This window comes from Tupaia chinensis, unplaced genomic scaffold (genome assembly GCF_000334495.1).
Source record: "Tupaia chinensis unplaced genomic scaffold, TupChi_1.0 Scaffold000322_1, whole genome shotgun sequence".
NCBI classification, from domain to species: Eukaryota; Metazoa; Chordata; class Mammalia; order Scandentia; family Tupaiidae; genus Tupaia; species Tupaia belangeri.
Genome location: NW_006159816.1, coordinates 4,571,388 through 4,589,490, shown reverse-complemented (window position 1 = coordinate 4,589,490; position 18,103 = coordinate 4,571,388). Strand labels below are relative to the sequence as shown.

The window sequence follows — 18,103 nt, the reverse complement described above, 5'->3', positions numbered from 1 at the left end:
AACAGTGTATATGAAGACTTTGACTTTTGGATAATTTATCTAAAATATTGGCACTCCCAAAAGAGCAGTGTTGAAAAAGATAAATACTAACATGCTACATCTTTCATTAGAACTGAATTTGAAGCATCACTAGGTGGACCAATTCCTGCTCTGTTTTCTGCACTGACACGGAATTCATAGGTGTTTCCTTCTTGTAGTCCTGTTACTTTGCATCTGAGATCAGAAATTGGTGCCTTTGTTGCTCTCACCCATCGCAAGCTTTTCTTTTCTCTCCTTTCTACATGATATCCTGTGATCTCACTGCCACCATCATCAGTTGGCCTTTTCCAACTGACAGTTGCAGTGTTTTTAGTGACATTTGATATTTCTGGTTTTCCTGGAGGACCAGGAGGACCTAAAAAAAAAAAAAAGCAAATTTATGAGAAACTCATGATGCACTAAGCTCTGTTATAAATATTTCTGTATCAATTCTCTCACATGTTATACTTACCAAATCTGTCTACCATTTTGACAGGTTCAGACTGTACAGGTTCTCCTTTGCCATACTGGTTTACAGCTGAAACTCGGAAGATATACTCGTTCCCTTGGATAAGTTTGGTAACCACATGCCTGCAAGACTGAATATCTTCAGAAACTACTGTCCACAAAAGTCGGCTAGTTTCTCTCTTTTCAAGAACATAGGACTTTATTGGTGAGCCACCATCTTCCAAGGGAGGTGTCCAGGTAAGCGTTGCCTTTTCAGCAGAAACATTACTGATTTCAATAGGACCTGGGGGACCAGGTACGTCAAGGACTGTTACTTTCACATGTTCCTCCTTTGTGCCAAAAGGATTGGTAGCAGTGATGGTGTATTCACCAGCATCTTTTCTGGTGGCATACTTGACAGTAAGCATGGAAGATGTCGGGGTTGAAGTTATCTGAGCGATATCTGATGGTCTAATGTCTTTCCCTGCCTTGGACCAAGTAGACTTTGGAAGGGGTTTACCAAGAATGCTAATGGCACTCAAAACAATGGTATCCCCTGCTTTAATTGTTAGCCCGTCTTTTATTGTGGGATCAAGGACAATGGTTGGTGCCTCTGCAAAGAAAAAAAGTACATTTTAATCAGAAAAGGAAGGAGTCCTAACTTGTTATTTTTAAACAAAGTGCATAAAAAGTAAAATCAACTTACCAAATTCATCCTTGCAAATTATGGTTCCCGTACTTTCTGATGGAGCACTAATAGCACCTGCTGTATTCTTTGCTCTAATCCTGAATTCGTATTTTCCACCCTCAACGAGGTCAGTTACAGTAAAGGCACAGTCTGGGACATTAACGTGGTTGGCTTTCATCCAAGATTTAGAAGGTAGATCCCGTTTCTCCACTATATATCCAGTTAACTTATGGCCACCATCATATTTGGGTTCAGTCCAAATAAGTGTGACTGAATTCCTTGTTACATTAATAACCTCAGGTTTCCCAGGAGGATCTAAAGCATTAAAAAGAAAAAATACAACACACACACAACAGTCAAACAAATGCCAGAATATTCATGTAGAAGATGCACCTGTGTTTGTCTTTTTATAATGACTTACCAATTGGATCAAGTGCCACAACTGGCTCTGATGGCAGGCTTGGCTTGCCCACTCCTGCTAAATTGATTGCCATAACTCGGAATTCATATTCAAGACCTTCAGTTAATCCCGTCACTTTAAAGTCTTTCATCCTTATAGGAGTCTTGTTAGCTCGCTTCCATAAAAGGCTATTTCTTTCCTTGAACTCAATATGATACCCTACAAAAGACCCAGTGTTGTAACAGTTTAGATAGAAAGTATAAATATAGCCTGATTTTAAAATACATATGTATTTTGACAAAATTATTTATACATGGATATATTGAACAGATTAATACCAGGTATAGTGCCACTTTTTCCCCACTCTTGGAATATAAATAGTCATTGTGCCTTCTGTTGAGCAGTTTTGTTTTTGTCTTTTTCTTTGTTTTTGTTTTTAGAGAGAGATTTGTGTTATGCAGCACGTGCACTCACCAGAAAGACAGAGAGAAAGTGAGACATCACCCTCCAGGGAGGGATGACCACACTGCAATCCCTTCTCTTCCATTCTTCTCTCAGGATCTTAGGCATGTGCCCAGCAGGAGTTTTTGTTTGTCTGTTTTTTTTTTTTTTTAATAATTTTAAAAAAACTTTATTTATTTTAATTTGATGGGGTTGGCGGGGGGGAGAGAGAGACAGAGAAAGAGAAAGAAAGGGAAAGCGAGAAAGCAATCTGCCAGGTCTGGGACTCAAACCATGGTTGGCCATGTGGGTATCCAGCATTCTGATCCACCACATCACCTGCTGGGAGCCCCCCCCAGCCCCCAACCCCCCGAATGAGTTTTAAGTTGCTGTGTCAAGCACTTGAATTGTGGCCAATTGTGGGAGTCCAGTGACTTAATCATAACACCATCTGCTGGTCCCCTGTTGAACAGTTTTAACTTATAAAAATAGATATCACTGAGGAAGATTTTTTAGATAACAATTGCATTAGGAGGTTTTCAATGAAACTAAATAATAGGCACATGTACTGAAAGAAAAATATATTACTATATATGCAGACAGTGCTAAATAAGGAGCACACATTCTATTTGTTTTCAGGGAAATATTTGGAAGGAACATTGGTATAAAAGCTATAGAATAAGAGCAAACTAAATACCTGTAATTGGAGAGCCACCGGTTTTCCTGGGATCAGTCCAAGTTAGCGATACTGAATCGTGTCTGACATCCACAATATTGGGAGGTGGGGGAGCATCAGGCACATCTAGGAAAAGTAGATAATGCAAGCTTTGTAATAAAGAACCTCTTCAAAATCATGTTTTGCTTTATGTTTTCTGACTTAGAGACACTTACCAAAAGGATGTTTAGCAACAATTGGCTCCGATTTCAGACCTTCTCCTACACCGTATTTATTTTCAGCACTGACCCGGAAGGTATATTCCATACCCTCATGGAGTCTGGTTACTCTAAAGGTGGTTTTCTGGACAGCTGAGGCACATGTCACCCACTTGTTGTTCACAGAATCTCTCTTCTCTAATATATAGTTAGTGATTTCAGAACCTCCATCATCCTTTGGAGGTCCCCACTTTAAGGTCATGGCTTCTGCAGTGACTTCATCAAATTTGATTGGGCCAGTAGGAATGCCAGGCTTGCCAACAACTTTTATGGACAGAGTTCCTTCCTTGGTGCCAGCAACATTCTTAAGTGTGATTGTGTATTTTCCAGCATCAGATTTCTGGCAATCGTATACTACAAGAGTTGTGTTGACTGCAGATGATTCAACACTGACTCTTGTGTCTGTTGCTAGAGGATCTTCCCCTTTCTTCCAGGATACGGATGGAGCGGGCTTGCCTTTTATGGGGATCTTAAGCCGGAAGTTGCTGTTTTCTTTAGCCAAGTAGCACAAATCAGGTAGATCCTTTAAGTCGAGATCAGGAGCCACTGTAAAACAGCAGATATACATTATTGATATTTTAAAGGCCAGACAATTAACTTTTTCCAATGGTTGTCATTTTTAAAAGATTGATAAATAAGCCTGTGAGTAGAGCTCAGGAATGAAGTGTTGATAAAAGGAAAACGAAGATGTATGGGCAGAGGCTTACCAACATCATCCTTTGCCACAACAGTGATTTCACTTGGGGTTCCTTCTCCATTTTCATTCTCAGCACTCACTCTGAAGGTATATTCCTTCCCTTCAGTCAAATCTTTTGTGGAGTACTGTAGGCTTAATGATTTCATAACTCGTTGCCACTTATTTTCCTCAGTCAGGAAATCGACTACGTATCCGATAATTCTACTTCCACCATCACTGCGAGGCTTTTTCCAGCCAATACTACAAGATGACTTGGTTACAGATGTCACTTTCAGGTCCACAACTGGTCCAGGGGTTTCTGTAGCAAAGGAGAAATGATAAGTCTAAGCCCTAGATACCTAAGGTAGAATGTGATTCAAAGTGATGAAGTGGAAGCTCATTGGCTCACCAGAAGCTTTGACAGCATCACGTGTTTCACCAGGATCACCAATGCCATACTCGTTTTCAGCAAACACCCTGAAGAAGTAGGATTTTCCCTCCTCCAGGTTAGAAACTCTGAAGCTTGTTTTGGGACACTCAGTTGTCACAGTAGACCAGGACTTCCTCTCCGCATCACGTTTCTCTACCACATAGTTTATGATGGGGCTTCCACCATCAATAATGGGAGGATCCCAGGTGATGTAAGCAGAATCTTTAGATATTTCCTTAACAGTCACATTGACAGGTGGCCCAGGTGTATCTGAGGAATAGTGGGTAATAATGGAATAAGCATGTAAAAATATATAAGCTAAATTTTAAAACATATTGTATTCTTTTTCAAATAGACTTACCAAGTACTTTCACGACAATGGTATATTCCTTTTTACCACAGCTATTCTCCAAGGTCAAGATATATTTTCCTGCATCATATTTGTTCACATTTTCACAGCGCAGGAAAGTGTCAAAGTCAGTGGACTTTATGTCCAGTCCAATCCTTTCTCTTAGATTGACATTTGGTTTAGACCAAGTAATCTTTGGAGGTGGACGTCCTTTCACTGGTACGTACAGTCTCATGGTAACCCCAGCACGCAATATGAGTGTTTTCCTTAAATCGGCATCAAGTTCTCCCTCTGGTGGAACTGTTCAATGTTGGGGTGAAGAAAGTTAAAGTAATAAAGTTTAATGGTCAAATGTATTTCCAAGGATAGGCCTTACTGCTCCTAAAATACGTTTCTTTTCTAGGACCTATTTCTTGTCCTTTAGAACATACTTAATATCATCATCAGAATGATTTAAATAATCTTTATCAATTATTGATCTTTCAACCTTCCAATATGCTTTCGACTCAACCAAGTTTTCCCTGGATGATCTATCTGTACCTCCTTCCTTGAGTCTTACATACTCTCAAACTCACATATATTAAGAAAAAGTAGATGATTGGTCCTTAGCTCTCTTCCGTTCTTGTCTTTTTTCTTTTGTATATTCATGAATACACTCTGCCACATGTTCTGACTCTTGTCATTATTTCATTTTAGGAAGAAAAGTACATAGCATTGAAATATATCACATAATTAAAATAATGGAGAAAAGAACTATGGAGAATAAATGAATAGAAGAACTAGGGAGAAGTGGACCAGCTGGTGGTGTGATGATTAAAGCAACTGGATCCCACATGACTGACTGTGCCGTTTGAGTCTCTAACCTGGTGGCTTGAAAAACTTCTGGGTACATGCATGCCCCATATCTCAGGAAGAGAATGGAGGTGAAGGGAGTGCAGTGAAACCCTCTTCTCTGGGGGGATACTTTCTCACTTTTCCTCTCTCTCTCTGTTTCTCTCTAGTGAGTGTATGTGCCCAATAGCATTAAAAATGAAAGAAAGAAATAGGGAAAAGGGATATAAGATAGAGAACCTAGCAATTACACATGGGGTGGGGGAGTGGTGGAAGAAAAAATAAAAACCATAAGAATGATAAATAGTTCACTCCTAGTTTAAGAGAAAGAGCTATTTACTCTCATCATACATTTTCTACATTACAAATTCTTTTGAAGACATGAAATTCTCATGTATATGTGAAAAGCTTTTCAAAACTGCAAACCACTTTACATTCCATTTGGCTCGTTATATAATACCATGAAGTATCAACCCAACTCTTCCAAAGTATACCTCTGGAATTGCCAACTCTAAAGACTGTAAATAAATAAATCTACCCAAGGGAGTTCTAGTTTCCCTCTTAAAACTCTATTGAAAGAAATGCCCTGAATATTTCTCCTGGTACTACTTACTTAAGATGTCCTTGGGGAAGTGTTTATCTGGCACATCACTGGGATCACTATATCCAATCTTATTAACGGCATACACTCGGAACTGATATTCAGTGTTTTCCATCAAGCCAGTAACTTCGAAGCGTGTTTTCTGTAGCTTCTGTGGTAAATTGCACCTTACCCAGTTGTCCGAGTCAGCTCGTTTCACTTCAACAAGATAACCAATGATAGGGCTACCACCGTCATAGGCGGGCTTGCCCCAAGATATGCTCACAGAGCTATGAGTTGTATCATATACTTTAGGGAAAGCCGGTGGGCCAGGAGGATCTGAGGATAAATAATAGAAAATTTTTCTTACACGAAATTTTTCTTACATTAATCCTGTTTGTTTAATGCTGATTATAACACAGGACATGAGACTCTTTCATGAAAACTTACACTGAGGATCCTGAGCATAAGCAGCTTTGGAGGCATCACTGGGTTTGCCTGGTCCAGCTTTATTTATAGCTGTAACTCGGAACTCATATTCGGTACCTTCTTGGAGACCTGTTGCTTTGATTGTTCTTTCTATAACGGGCTTTCTGTTCACCTTAGTCCAGTTAACTGCTTGTGTTTCCCGCTTTTCAAGCAAATAGCCAGTGATGGGTGAGCCACCATCGTCTGCTGGTGGTTTCCAGCTGACTGTCATGTGATCTTTGGTTATGTTGCTAATAACAGGAGGATCACAGCGTCCTGGCGGGTCTGCAGATTGATGGAAAAGTTAATTTCCTAAACTGAAAAGTAATATTTAAAAAGCAAAATGAAAAACCACAGGAAAATGTTCCTACCATATGGGTTTTTAGCAATTGCTGGTTCAGTGAAGATTGGATCACCCACTCCATATTTATTTTCAGCACAAATACGGAACTGATATTCATGGCCCTCTATAAGTTTCTCCACACTGCAGCTGGTGATGGGCACAGTAGCAGAGACTTGAGCCCAGTTAGGCCTACTTGTTTCACGCTTGTCAACAATATAGTTGGTGATTTCTGAGCCTCCATCTTCAAGAGGAGGTTCCCAAGAAAGCATTGCACGATCTGAATACATTTTGTTGATTTTAACAGATGCTGGAGGACCTGGCTTATCTGGAAGAATAAGGAATAAATTGAAGTCTTTCACTAACACATGTGGACTGGGGTATGACTATAGAGTGGAGGTCTGGAGACCTTTACCCATCCCTGTCTGCTTCTACCCGCAAGCCTCTGGTAACTACTAAAATAGCATTTGTGGTCTTTATGTTGTCATTAATTCCCTATATGACAGAGAAGTCACTTAATTTTTCAATCTTAGTTTCCTCATATGTAAAATTAGGTAACTGGAATATGTGATCTGTAATAACTTTTTTTCAGCTCTAAAACACTACTGTTCTCTGATAAGAATAATTCTATGTTTAGGAAATATACATTAAGATATGTATCTTTTCTCTCATATTGTCTTATAAATCCTATTTAAATCCCATTACTTAAAGTAAAATAAGGGATTCTAATTCAGTGGATTAGTTACCTAACACTTTAAGCTTAATGGTGGCAGATTTGGAACCACTTGAGTTTTCAGCAGTAATGGTGTAGTCTCCAGAGTCTTTCCGGTTCACACTGAACAGCTCCAAGGTGCACAGGTTCCTCTTCATGTCCATCTTGATGCCTTCTGTGGGCTTGAGCAGTGTACCTTCTTTCTTCCAGGAAACCGTGGGCATTGGTTTGCCAAAAACAGTAGCATCTAAGCAGACATTAGTTCCAGCTTTCACAGTGAGCAAAGATTTCATAGCCACACTCAGGTCTATCCTGGGAGGAACTGGAAGAAATAAAATGAAAAAACTAAATATAGGCAAAGCTTTGTTATATAATGGTTATCAGCCATACTGAGGAATTCATATGCTCTGTCTCTTTCAAGAACAGGATTTGAATTTAAAAAAAAAATTTAAACAGACATATAATAATTGTATATATTTATGAGTACAATGGTATTTTGATATATGTATGCATTGTGGAATGATTTAAAAAGTAAATAACATAGCTGTCACCTCATGTTCTCCTCACTTTTTTGTGGTAAAACATTTAAAAATCTACTCTTTTAGCAATTTTGAAACATAGAATACATTGTTTTAACTGTTGTCACCACTAAAACTTATTCCTATTCCTCTACCTGAAAAAATTTATATCTTTTACCGATATCTCCCCTTTACCTATCCCTATCTACTTCTACCCACAAGCCTCTGGTAATTACTAAAATACCATTTTTAAAAGTACTATATTCATTATAAAAGAAATACAAGTTTAAAGTAGAAATCTGATAATGATGAAAGTATAAAGAAAAAAAAGAACTATTATCCATAATTTCAATACTCCCACATTTTCACTATTGTCATTTTGATACATTTCTTTGTCATCTTTCTACATATGTGCACTGTTGAAATTATGTAGTCCTCATATTTTTGTATTATGCTTTATACTTTAGCAGATTTTTAAGATTTTCCATATCATATTTTTTAATGTCTGCTTATGAAGTACCTATCATTCTCTTTTTTCCCATAGGTATAGATTTAGTTTTTTAGTTTTTATTTTTGTTGTTCTCGATATTTGGTATTGGACATGATAACAGATTCTTCAGGTATGTGTTATCACTGCAGAGTTTGTTAATTTGTTGTTGTTATTGTTTTAAATTTGCCCTGGGGCACTCCAGAGAGAGAGAGACAGAGGAGGTGGTAGTGAGAAAGCAACCACCAGCAGAGATGGACATGCCGCAGTCCCTTCTCCTCCATTCTCCTCTTGGGGTTTTGGGCATACACACACATGTGCCCAGCATGTTTTCAAGCTGCCATTCAGTAAGCCATGTGGAATCCAGCCATGTTAACTATGCCACTGGCTGGTTCAAGATTTAGTTTTTTATTAAGAGACATGAACATCACAAATGCTGTAATGTTTTTGTCTGTAATACTCAACAGCATCTTACCATTTTCTGCAGCAATAGTCACTGGATCAGAAGGTTCAGAAGGCTGGCTAATGTTTACTGCTGTCCTGGCAATGGCTCTGAATTGATACTGAGCGTTCTCTTCTAAGCCAGTAGCTGTGTACTCTTCCTGGGGAATCTGGTGAGGTGATGTATTGCACCGAACCCACTTATCACCAGGAAGTTTGCAAGCTTCGACAAAATAGCCAATAATTTTGCTGCCTCCATCATGCTTTGGACGGGCCCAGATGAGTGATACAGTATTCTTTGTAACATCAATAACTTCAGGCTTCCCAGGAGGATCTAAAGCCAAAAGAAGTATGTATTTTCAGCATTTATCTTACTAGCGGAAGTTTAAAATTTCCATATTTCAGATTATACCCTGAAGCTAAGTGATAAGCTTAACAGATAACAATCAACCCATTTTAATAATTATTAAACTAGCATGTACTTTTGAGTCTTTGATGTGCGTTACAAGAAAATTATATGTGGCACATTTTTATGGTGAGAGAGAGAGAGAGGCCATACCCTTGAATGGAAGTAATAATCTTCAGACTCCAACATTTAAGTGTGCCCCCATAACACTAAAACAAATAAACAAACAAACAAAAACCCTTCTTTACCAACTGGCATTCTTGCAGTTACATATTCTGTTGGTTTGCTGGGTGGACTGGATCCAGCTTTGTTCAGGGCATAGATTCTGAATGAATACTCAAGACCTTCCACAAGACCGGCACAAGGATACTCAGTTGATCGGACAAGAGTATCATTAGCTTTCACCCAGAGCAAACTGTTTCTTTCTTTGCGTTCAATCAGATAGCCAGTAATGGGGCTTCCTCCGTCACTGTCTGGTCTGTCCCATTTAACAAATATGCAGTCTTTGTTGACTTTGGTGACACGTGCGTTCTTTGGTTCACTAGGAACATCTGGTGAAGACGACAAGGGAAATGTCAGTTTTTACTTTAAGTAACAAGGTAGAAAGAAAACATAATTTTTTTCCTCAAAAAAGAAAAAAAAAAAAAGCATACCAAATGGGAACTTAGCAAGCATCTTTGGAGATGTGAGAGGCTCTGAAATGCCAAATCGATTTTCAGCACGGACCCGGAAAATATACTCCTGGCCTGGAATCAGCTTTCCAATCCGGCAGGAAGTTTTCGTGACTGAAGCTAGAGCTGTGACCCAATCACCACGGCTTACATCACATTTCTCCACTATATAATTGGTGATGTTACTGCCACCATCCTCCAGAGGAATGTGCCATGACAGGGAGCAAGCATCGGCATCTATATCAGTGATGTCAAATGGAGGCTGAGGAGGCCCAGGGGCATCTGCATGAACCAAGAGGAAAAGAATGTAAGCACAGGGATGTGATAGGGAAAAATGTTTTTGGTCTTCAAATTTCAGGTGTCATCTGTCTGATGCTTAACTTACCCATGACTATAACCTTGATTTTCTGAGTGTCTGTCCCAGAACTGTTCTCTGCTGTGAGGCTATAGTAACCACTGTCTTTCCTAGTAACATCTTTTATGATTAGAATTGAAGAATTGTCTGCTTTATGCACTGCCAGGTGACTGGATGTGACAACTTCATCTTCTCCTTTTTTCCATTTACAGATGGGATGAGGCTTTCCATACACATGGGCTTCAATTCGGAGCTTCTTCCCAGCTTTAATAGTAATTTGTTCTGGCATGAGGATCTTTGGTGGCACTGAAAGCAAGGTGAAAACACATTAATTGTGGGGAGGTGGTGGGGAGTGGTTAAAGCTCTTCTGGTGTTGAACTATGCTGGTGTTTTTTAAATTGTGGTTTGCAACCCATAAGAAGATTCAAATGAATGTTTTCATCCCAGCCAACATTTTAAAAAATAATGAAATAACAGAGTATAGCACTCTTAAGAAAGGTAGGTCCATCTTTTTAAAATTAAAGTTTATTGGGACCAGCTGGTGGTATGCTGGTTGAATGGACTCTCACATGACTAAACCGTGGTTTGAGTCCTGGACCTGGTAGCTTGCTTTTTCTCGCTTACCCTTTCTCTCTCACTCTGTCCCTCTCTGGTCCAATTAAAAATAAATAAATAAATACAAAAAAATTAAATAAAATAATTTTATTAAATTAAAGTTTATTTACTAAGTATTGTGGGCCCAAAATGTTCTCCACTGTTTTTCAAATATTTCTTGGACTAGATTCCTCAGGGAGAAATCTTTATATGGCAAAAAATTTTTTTGAATAAACTTTAATCACATGCTATAAATGAAGCAATGACTACTTACACAGTTGTTCCTTGGCTTCGTATACTCCTTCAGTTTCTCTTGGCAAACTGACCCCAACAGCATTTCTGGCTGCTACTCTGAATTTATATTTCTTTCCTTCCTTTAGGCCAGTGACGACAAGGCTGAGGTCTTTTACCACTGAGTACTCTGTCCAACGATCTGCAGGCTGGTCTTCTTCTCTGTAACTAATGATGTAGCCATCAATTTTAGCACCTCCGTCACGTAGAGGAGGAAGCCAGGCTAGTGCAGCGCTGTTCTTTGTCATTTCAGTCACTTCTACTTTCCTTGGGGGATCCGGCTCACCTAAGTGAAGAAAAGTATGATTATGAAAATTATCTAGGTAACACACTCAAATTATTTTTGTTAATGTATGTAAGAGTTTTAGTATGTCATTTGCTTCAAAGTATATAGAGTCTGTAGTTAAGGATGTTGACAGTAAAAATGCCAAGATGAAGCAAATCAAAAAAATCTTTCATGTGGAAGGGAGGGGATCAGGGAAGAAGACAAACAGGTTTTTTTTTTTTGTCTTTTTCTTTTTGGATAGGTTTTTGCTATAGGGTGTGTGCTTGAACCAGAAAGACAGAGACAGAGAAGACAGAAAATGAGAAATCACCACTCAGGAGGGATGGCCACACTGCAATCCCTTCTCCTCCATTCTCCTTTCAGGATCTTGGGCATGCATGTACACACGCCCTGCATGAGTTTAAATCACCTAGTCTGGGACTTGAACCATGGTCGACTACTTGGGAGTCCAGTGACATAACCATTACACCATCTGCTGGTCCCCAGATGAAACGTTTAATAGTGAAAATTTATCTGTTGATAATAATGTATATAGTAATGTCTTTGACTTGACTAATATACACTGTGTCCATGCTGGGAAAAATTGTTCATGCTAAAGATGTATAGTGATTAAATGTAAATAAAAAATAAAAATAATATTTTTTGAGTGAGTTAGATACTTATTGTACTGTGTGGGTTTTGGCAAATTAAATCCCTCTCAGTAGTATATTCAAATGGTATTGCTATCTGGACCTTGGGGACCACAGTTTAAAGGAGGAAGAATGAATATTACTCACTCAGAGGATCTGAGGCAAGCACTGGTTTGGGGACGTCTGTTGGGACACCAGGCCCATACTCATTGACAGCAGTTACTCTGAAGAAATACTCATTCCCAGGGACAAGATTAGTTACGTTGAAGCTTGTTTTCTTAACTTCTGGGGTAACTGTTGACCACGTCTTTCTTTCTGCCTCACGTTTCTCTACAATATAATGTGTCACTTGGCTCCCACCATCATTTTCAGGAGGGGCCCAGGACACATGGCATGATGTTTTAGTGACATCTGAAACTTTTAAATCAGACACAGGTCCAGGAGTATCTGCAAAGAACCACAAAATCATGTTTCCTCAGCATCATTACTAATTCATTTTCGAAGGGGGAAGAAGCAGCTTAGCAACCTACCTAATACTCTGACATTCACAAACACGGCCTTTTCTCCTGCTGGATTCACAAGAGTTAAGGAGTATTTTCCTGAGTCATCACGAGTAGAATCGGGGATGACAAGGAAGGCCATAGTGTCAACCAGATCAACTTGTCCTTTTCTGACCACATTATCAATACCCACTTTTCGCCAAGTGACTTTAGGGGCTGGTCGCCCTCTTATTATGGCAAATAGTCGAATAGGGCATCCTGCTCTCACTGTGACCAGTTTTCTCATGCTGGCATCCAAATCAATCTCTGGAGGTTCTGCAAATAGAATTCAGGCCATTAGTTGACTTTTCAGAACGTGGGAAACTCACATGAGAAATGAAGTATGAATGAATCAGGGGTAAAGAAGGGACTTGCCTAGTATTTCTTTAGGTTTGATAGCTTCCTTTAGTTCTGCAGGGCGTCCAATGCCAACTTGATTTTGAGCACACACCCTGAATTCGTATTCCTGGTTTTCATCCAGGCTGGTAACAGTGAATTCCATGCGAACAAGTTGTGCTGCAGCATTGCACCTTTTCCAGCCCTCGTCAGGGGAAGTATCAGGCTTTTTTGGTCTCATTTCCACAACATATCCAATTATCGGTGCACCGCCATCATAGACTGGTTTTCCCCACCCAAGAGTTATGGAACTTTTTGTTGTGTCAACCACTTTGAGATTGGTTGGTGGACCAGGTGGTTCTGAAAATAAATTATACAAAAATAAATGTACACGTGGTTAACTACTATTAGTGATACTTTAATGTGTAATTTTATCTGGTCAACTTGAAACTAATCAAAGATCATTCCATTTTTCAATTATTATCTTTCATAATCATAGAGTTCTGCTGTTGTTTGTACCTCTTAGATGATTTGGTAAAAAGACTATTTGTAGAAATATTGGTTCAAATAAAGTTTTGATGTTATGGATTTAAGTCGTTTATCTAATATCTCTGTGCATGAGGTTGAGAGTGGTGTAATATCAGAAAAACCAAGAACAACCTACCTATTGGATCTTTCGCCACTACTGGTCTCGATGGCAAGCTTGGTTCTCCAATTCCAATTTCATTTTCTGCCTTGACGCGGAACTGATATTCATGATCTGGGAGGAGATTCTGTACTTTCATACGTCTCTCAGGGATTGCACTCTTGTTAACCGGGACCCAACGTGTTCCATGTTTTTCCTTTTTCTCCAAGTAGTATCCTGTGATAGACTTGCCACCATCATACTCAGGTGGACTCCAAACCACAGTCATCTCTTCTTTGCTTACTTTAGTGACTTCTGGGGGATCAGGGCGACCAGGTCTATCATATTTGGTTTTTGCTATGATTGGTTTACTTTCTGTTGGAGGCCCTGTGCCTATTTTATTTTCTGCACGGACTCTGAAAATATATTCATTTCCTTCTATAAGACGTGTTACTGTAGCACCGGGTGTCAAAACTGTAGCAGAATAAGTAGACCAAACCATCCTTTTGGTCTCACACTTTTCTAGAATATAATTTTGGATTTCACATCCCCCGTCATCTTCTGGTGGGTCCCAGCGAATAGTACACCTATCACTGGACACATCAGCAATTTTCAGATTTCTTACAGGACCAGGTTTATCTAAAACATTGACAGTAGCATAGGCCACAAAACTGCCAGCTGTGTTAGTTGCTGTAATTACATATTTACCACCATCGCTTCGTTTTGCTTTTGTAAGGGTAAATTTTGATGAGTCACCACTTGTGTCGATCTTGACCCTTGGTGATCTTGTTAAGTCTGTAGCATCTTTGTCCTTGACCCATGAAACCTCTGGAAATGGTTTGCCTCTAACTCCTGCCTCAAGTCTAATAGTTTCCCCTGCTTTGACAGTTAGCACCCCACTTAATTTCAGGTCAAGTACAGGTTTTTGTAAGTCTTCCTTCACAACAACTTCCTCTGTCTTTACCCAATCACTTTCTCCACCTTCATTCTTTGTTTGTACTCTGAACTCATAAATCTGGTTTTCAACACATTTGTCAACCATGTAGTGGGTTTCTTTAATGCTTCCTTTATGTACTCTCTCCCAGTCAGTAGAGCCCTTCAGTCTTCTTTCAACATGATACGATAGATTTGGGCTGCCACCATCATAATCAGGCCGCCGCCACTTTAGATAGACAAATGTCTTCCCTTTATCAGCAATATGAAGGTTTTCAGGCTCACCTGGTCTATCAATAGGGTTAATAGCCAGAATTGGAGTTTTTGTTTCAATGGTCGGTCCAACACCTACTTTATTCTCTGCACAAACTCGGAAATAGTATTCATTGTTGGCTAAAAGGTTGGCCTTGATTAATCGCTTAGTGACATCTGAAGCAACAATTGACCAGCCTTTCTGGTTTGGTTTGCGATACTCTACTATGAAATTTGTTATTTCTGAGCCACCATTATCTAGTGGGTTTTCCCAAGAAATTGTACAGTTCTCTTTGGTCACATTAGTGACCTTCAAATTCTGGCAAGGTCCAGGTCTGTCAAGGACATTAACAATGGCCGAACCTTGGGCATGCCCACTACTGTTCTTAGCTGAGATAATATACTTGCCATGGTCAGCTCTAACAGCATCTTTAATTTGTAACTCAACACGAGGTAGATCATGAGTTATGTCAACTCGCTTTTCTTTGACTAATACTTTGCCTTCCTTAGACCAAGTTATGTCTGGTTCAGGTCTGCCTTTGACGCGAGCAAGAATGCGGATCGTCTGACCCACTCTTACGGTAATAACATCACGACAAGTAACATCAAGTTCTACTTCTGGAGGATGAAGGATGTCTTTTGCAATTACAGATTCTGCTAGTTCTCTTGGTTCTCCCTCTCCAACAATATTAGCTGCCTTTATACGGAATCTGTACTCATTTCCTTCAATCAACCCAGGTACCCTAAAGGCACATTGCCTAATGAGTTCATCTTTATTAATCCTGTTCCACTGTGCTGTGCCAGGTTTCTGACATTCCACGACATATCCTAGAATGGGGCTGCCACCATCACTGAGAGGCTTTGTCCATACCAAGTCTGCTGATTCTCTGCTCTTGTCTTTCAGTTTAGGATTAATAGGAGGTCCAGGTGGCTTGATGGGCCGGCAAGCTTTGATAGGGTCAGAACTTGGAGATGGATTGCTTAGTCCTGCCAGATTTTCAGCAAAAACCCTAAACTCATATGTGTTTCCCTCATAGAGTCCAGTCACTCTAAACTTCAGGTCAGCTATAGGTGTTTTGTTGACCCTCACCCACTTGCCAGTTATTTCTCGACGCTCCACATAATAACCAGTTATTGGGCTCCCACCATCAGATTTTGGCAGGGTCCAAGACACTGTTGCAGCATTTTCAGTAATGTCAGTAACCACTGGTTTACCAGGAGGAGACGGAGGACTAAACTTATGTTTAGCAACAGTAGGTATGGAGTCAAGAGGAGGACCAACACCCATCTTATTCTCTGCTCTAACTCGGAAAATATATTCACAGCCCTTCTGCAGATGTGGGATTTTCAGCTTTGTCTTACTGCTTCCCGAAGAGACAACACCCCATGTGCCTTTTCTTGTATCTTGTTTCTCAACAATGTAATTTATCACAGGGCTTCCTCCATCATCCTTAGGTGGCAGCCATGAAATAGTCATGTGTTCAGGGGTAACATCCAGAATATTAATAGGTCCTGTTGGTGGACCAGGAACATCAAGAACAGTGAGATGTACTGGTACTGTTTTGCTACCAGCTGCATTGGAAACTGTGATTTGATATTCCCCAGTGTCTCTCCTTAAGCAGTTCTTAATGGTAAGTACAGATGAGAAACTGTCACTTTCAACTGTGTAGTGTTCATCTGTTTTAATCTCACTCCCATCAGTTGTCCACTTTGCAGTAGGAACAGGTACACCTTTTATGATAGCAGGGAATCTGACGGTAGTGCCCGCTTTGACCACAAGGCCTTCGATTAATTTCACATCTAGCTCTACAGATGGAGGCACTGAAAAGTAAACATGAGAAAATTAGATTTTGATTTTCAGAATATGAATAATACAAAGAGGAAATAAAATAATAATTTCAATCAACAATCACCTAATTTTTCTTGGCATTCTATTGGGATGGTTGTGTCAGGGAGACTAAGACCCACAATATTTTCGGCTTTTACACGGAATCTATAGGTCTTTCCTTGTTGTAGTCCAGTAACAACACATTCTAAGTTTGTCACAGTCTTGAACTTAATCCAGTCCTGAGTGCCTTCTTCTTGATACTCCACCAAATATCCAGTGATTGGAGAGCCACCATCACGATCGGGCTTATTCCAAACGAGGGAGACTTCGGTTTTGTCAACATCTACATGGTGTAGGTCCTTTGGTGGCCCTGGGGGATCTTTTTAAAAGAAGAAGATAAGATGAGTTTGTAATATTCCCAAAGACAGTCAGACAATATTTTGTATCCAGAGAAAGAAACTTACGGAGAGGATCCAGAGCCTTGATGGGTTTAGGTGTTTCAACAAAAGGACCACGTCCATATTGGTTCTCAGCAGCTACTCGGAAGAGATATTGACTGCCTTCATTAAGATGTTTAGCCAAATGACTCTTTTTCTTGGATGTAGTTGAAAGAGGTGACCACTGGGCACTGGCAACATCTCTCCTCTCAACCACGTAATTTGTGACAACAGAACCGCCATCATCCAGTGGTTCTTTCCAAGTAAGGTAACAAGAATCCTTCCTAATTTCACTGACTTCCAGATCTCTAGGTGGCCCAGGTTTATCTGGAAAGTGTTACATAATAGTGATATATAAGTGATTTAATCAACATAAGAGGTCAGATGTATCTAAATTTGTTTTTAATAGCACAAGTATTAACTGCTTACCTAATACAAGTACTTTTACTGAGACAGTTTTTGAACCAGCTGGATTCTCCACTGTTAAGGAATAAATTCCACCATCTTCATGGGCAGCATTACGAATTTCAAGCTTGCTACCAACTGGAGTAACATCAATTCTTGCTTTGGTTGGAGCCTCTCTGTCTTCTTTTTTCCAAGTTACTTTTGGGAATGGCACTCCTTTGATGATGGCACTAAGTCTTAGAGTATCACCAACCTTAATGTGTTGTTCTCTTGCCATGTTGGCATCAAGAATGAGGTCAGGGGGTTCTAGAATAAAGAGAACAATCTGTTCAGATTTGACTTACTGATGCATACTGCAATTAAAAATAAACAATCAGACACCCATTTTCCTTCCAGATGCAGTTGAGAACATTTTACTCACCGAGTCTATCTTTTACTAGAACTGGCTCTGGAACATGAGCTGGATCTGACTCACCAGCTTCATTGACTGCTAGCACCCTGAACTTATACGTTTGGCCATCCCGAAGACCTGTGACTTTATACTTAGTTTCAGGACATGACTCAGGAGTGTGATTGGCTCTTCTCCACTCTTCATCTCCAACTTTCTGGTACTCAACAATATAACCCAGAATTTTGCTCCCACCATCATGACGTGGTGGCTGCCAAGTTAGATCAACTGAGTTACATGTTGTATCTATTGCTTCAGGATTAATAGGAGGACTTGGTTTAGCTACAAAAAAAAAAAAAAAAAAAAAAA

The 18,103-nt window shown here is 39.7% G+C and overlaps 1 protein-coding gene across 1 annotated transcript in view; it reads right to left on the bottom strand.

Moving 5' to 3' along the window:
• The window catches only part of TTN (titin), a 306,431-nt gene that overhangs the window by 55,583 nt on the left and 232,745 nt on the right, over positions 1–18,103 (bottom strand). The window contains 26 exon segments of the mRNA XM_027773115.1: positions 92–394; positions 491–1,078; positions 1,172–1,468; positions 1,575–1,772; positions 2,692–2,796; positions 2,886–3,473; positions 3,635–3,922; positions 4,013–4,303; positions 4,395–4,682; positions 5,827–6,132; positions 6,244–6,546; positions 6,633–6,929; positions 7,348–7,635; positions 8,794–9,093; positions 9,414–9,716; positions 9,819–10,118; positions 10,222–10,497; positions 11,060–11,362; positions 12,139–12,438; positions 12,522–12,806; positions 12,906–13,226; positions 13,531–16,497; positions 16,590–16,883; positions 16,969–17,268; positions 17,371–17,652; positions 17,768–18,076. Coding sequence (XP_027628916.1) covers positions 92–394; positions 491–1,078; positions 1,172–1,468; positions 1,575–1,772; positions 2,692–2,796; positions 2,886–3,473; positions 3,635–3,922; positions 4,013–4,303; positions 4,395–4,682; positions 5,827–6,132; positions 6,244–6,546; positions 6,633–6,929; positions 7,348–7,635; positions 8,794–9,093; positions 9,414–9,716; positions 9,819–10,118; positions 10,222–10,497; positions 11,060–11,362; positions 12,139–12,438; positions 12,522–12,806; positions 12,906–13,226; positions 13,531–16,497; positions 16,590–16,883; positions 16,969–17,268; positions 17,371–17,652; positions 17,768–18,076 — 10,680 coding nt within the window.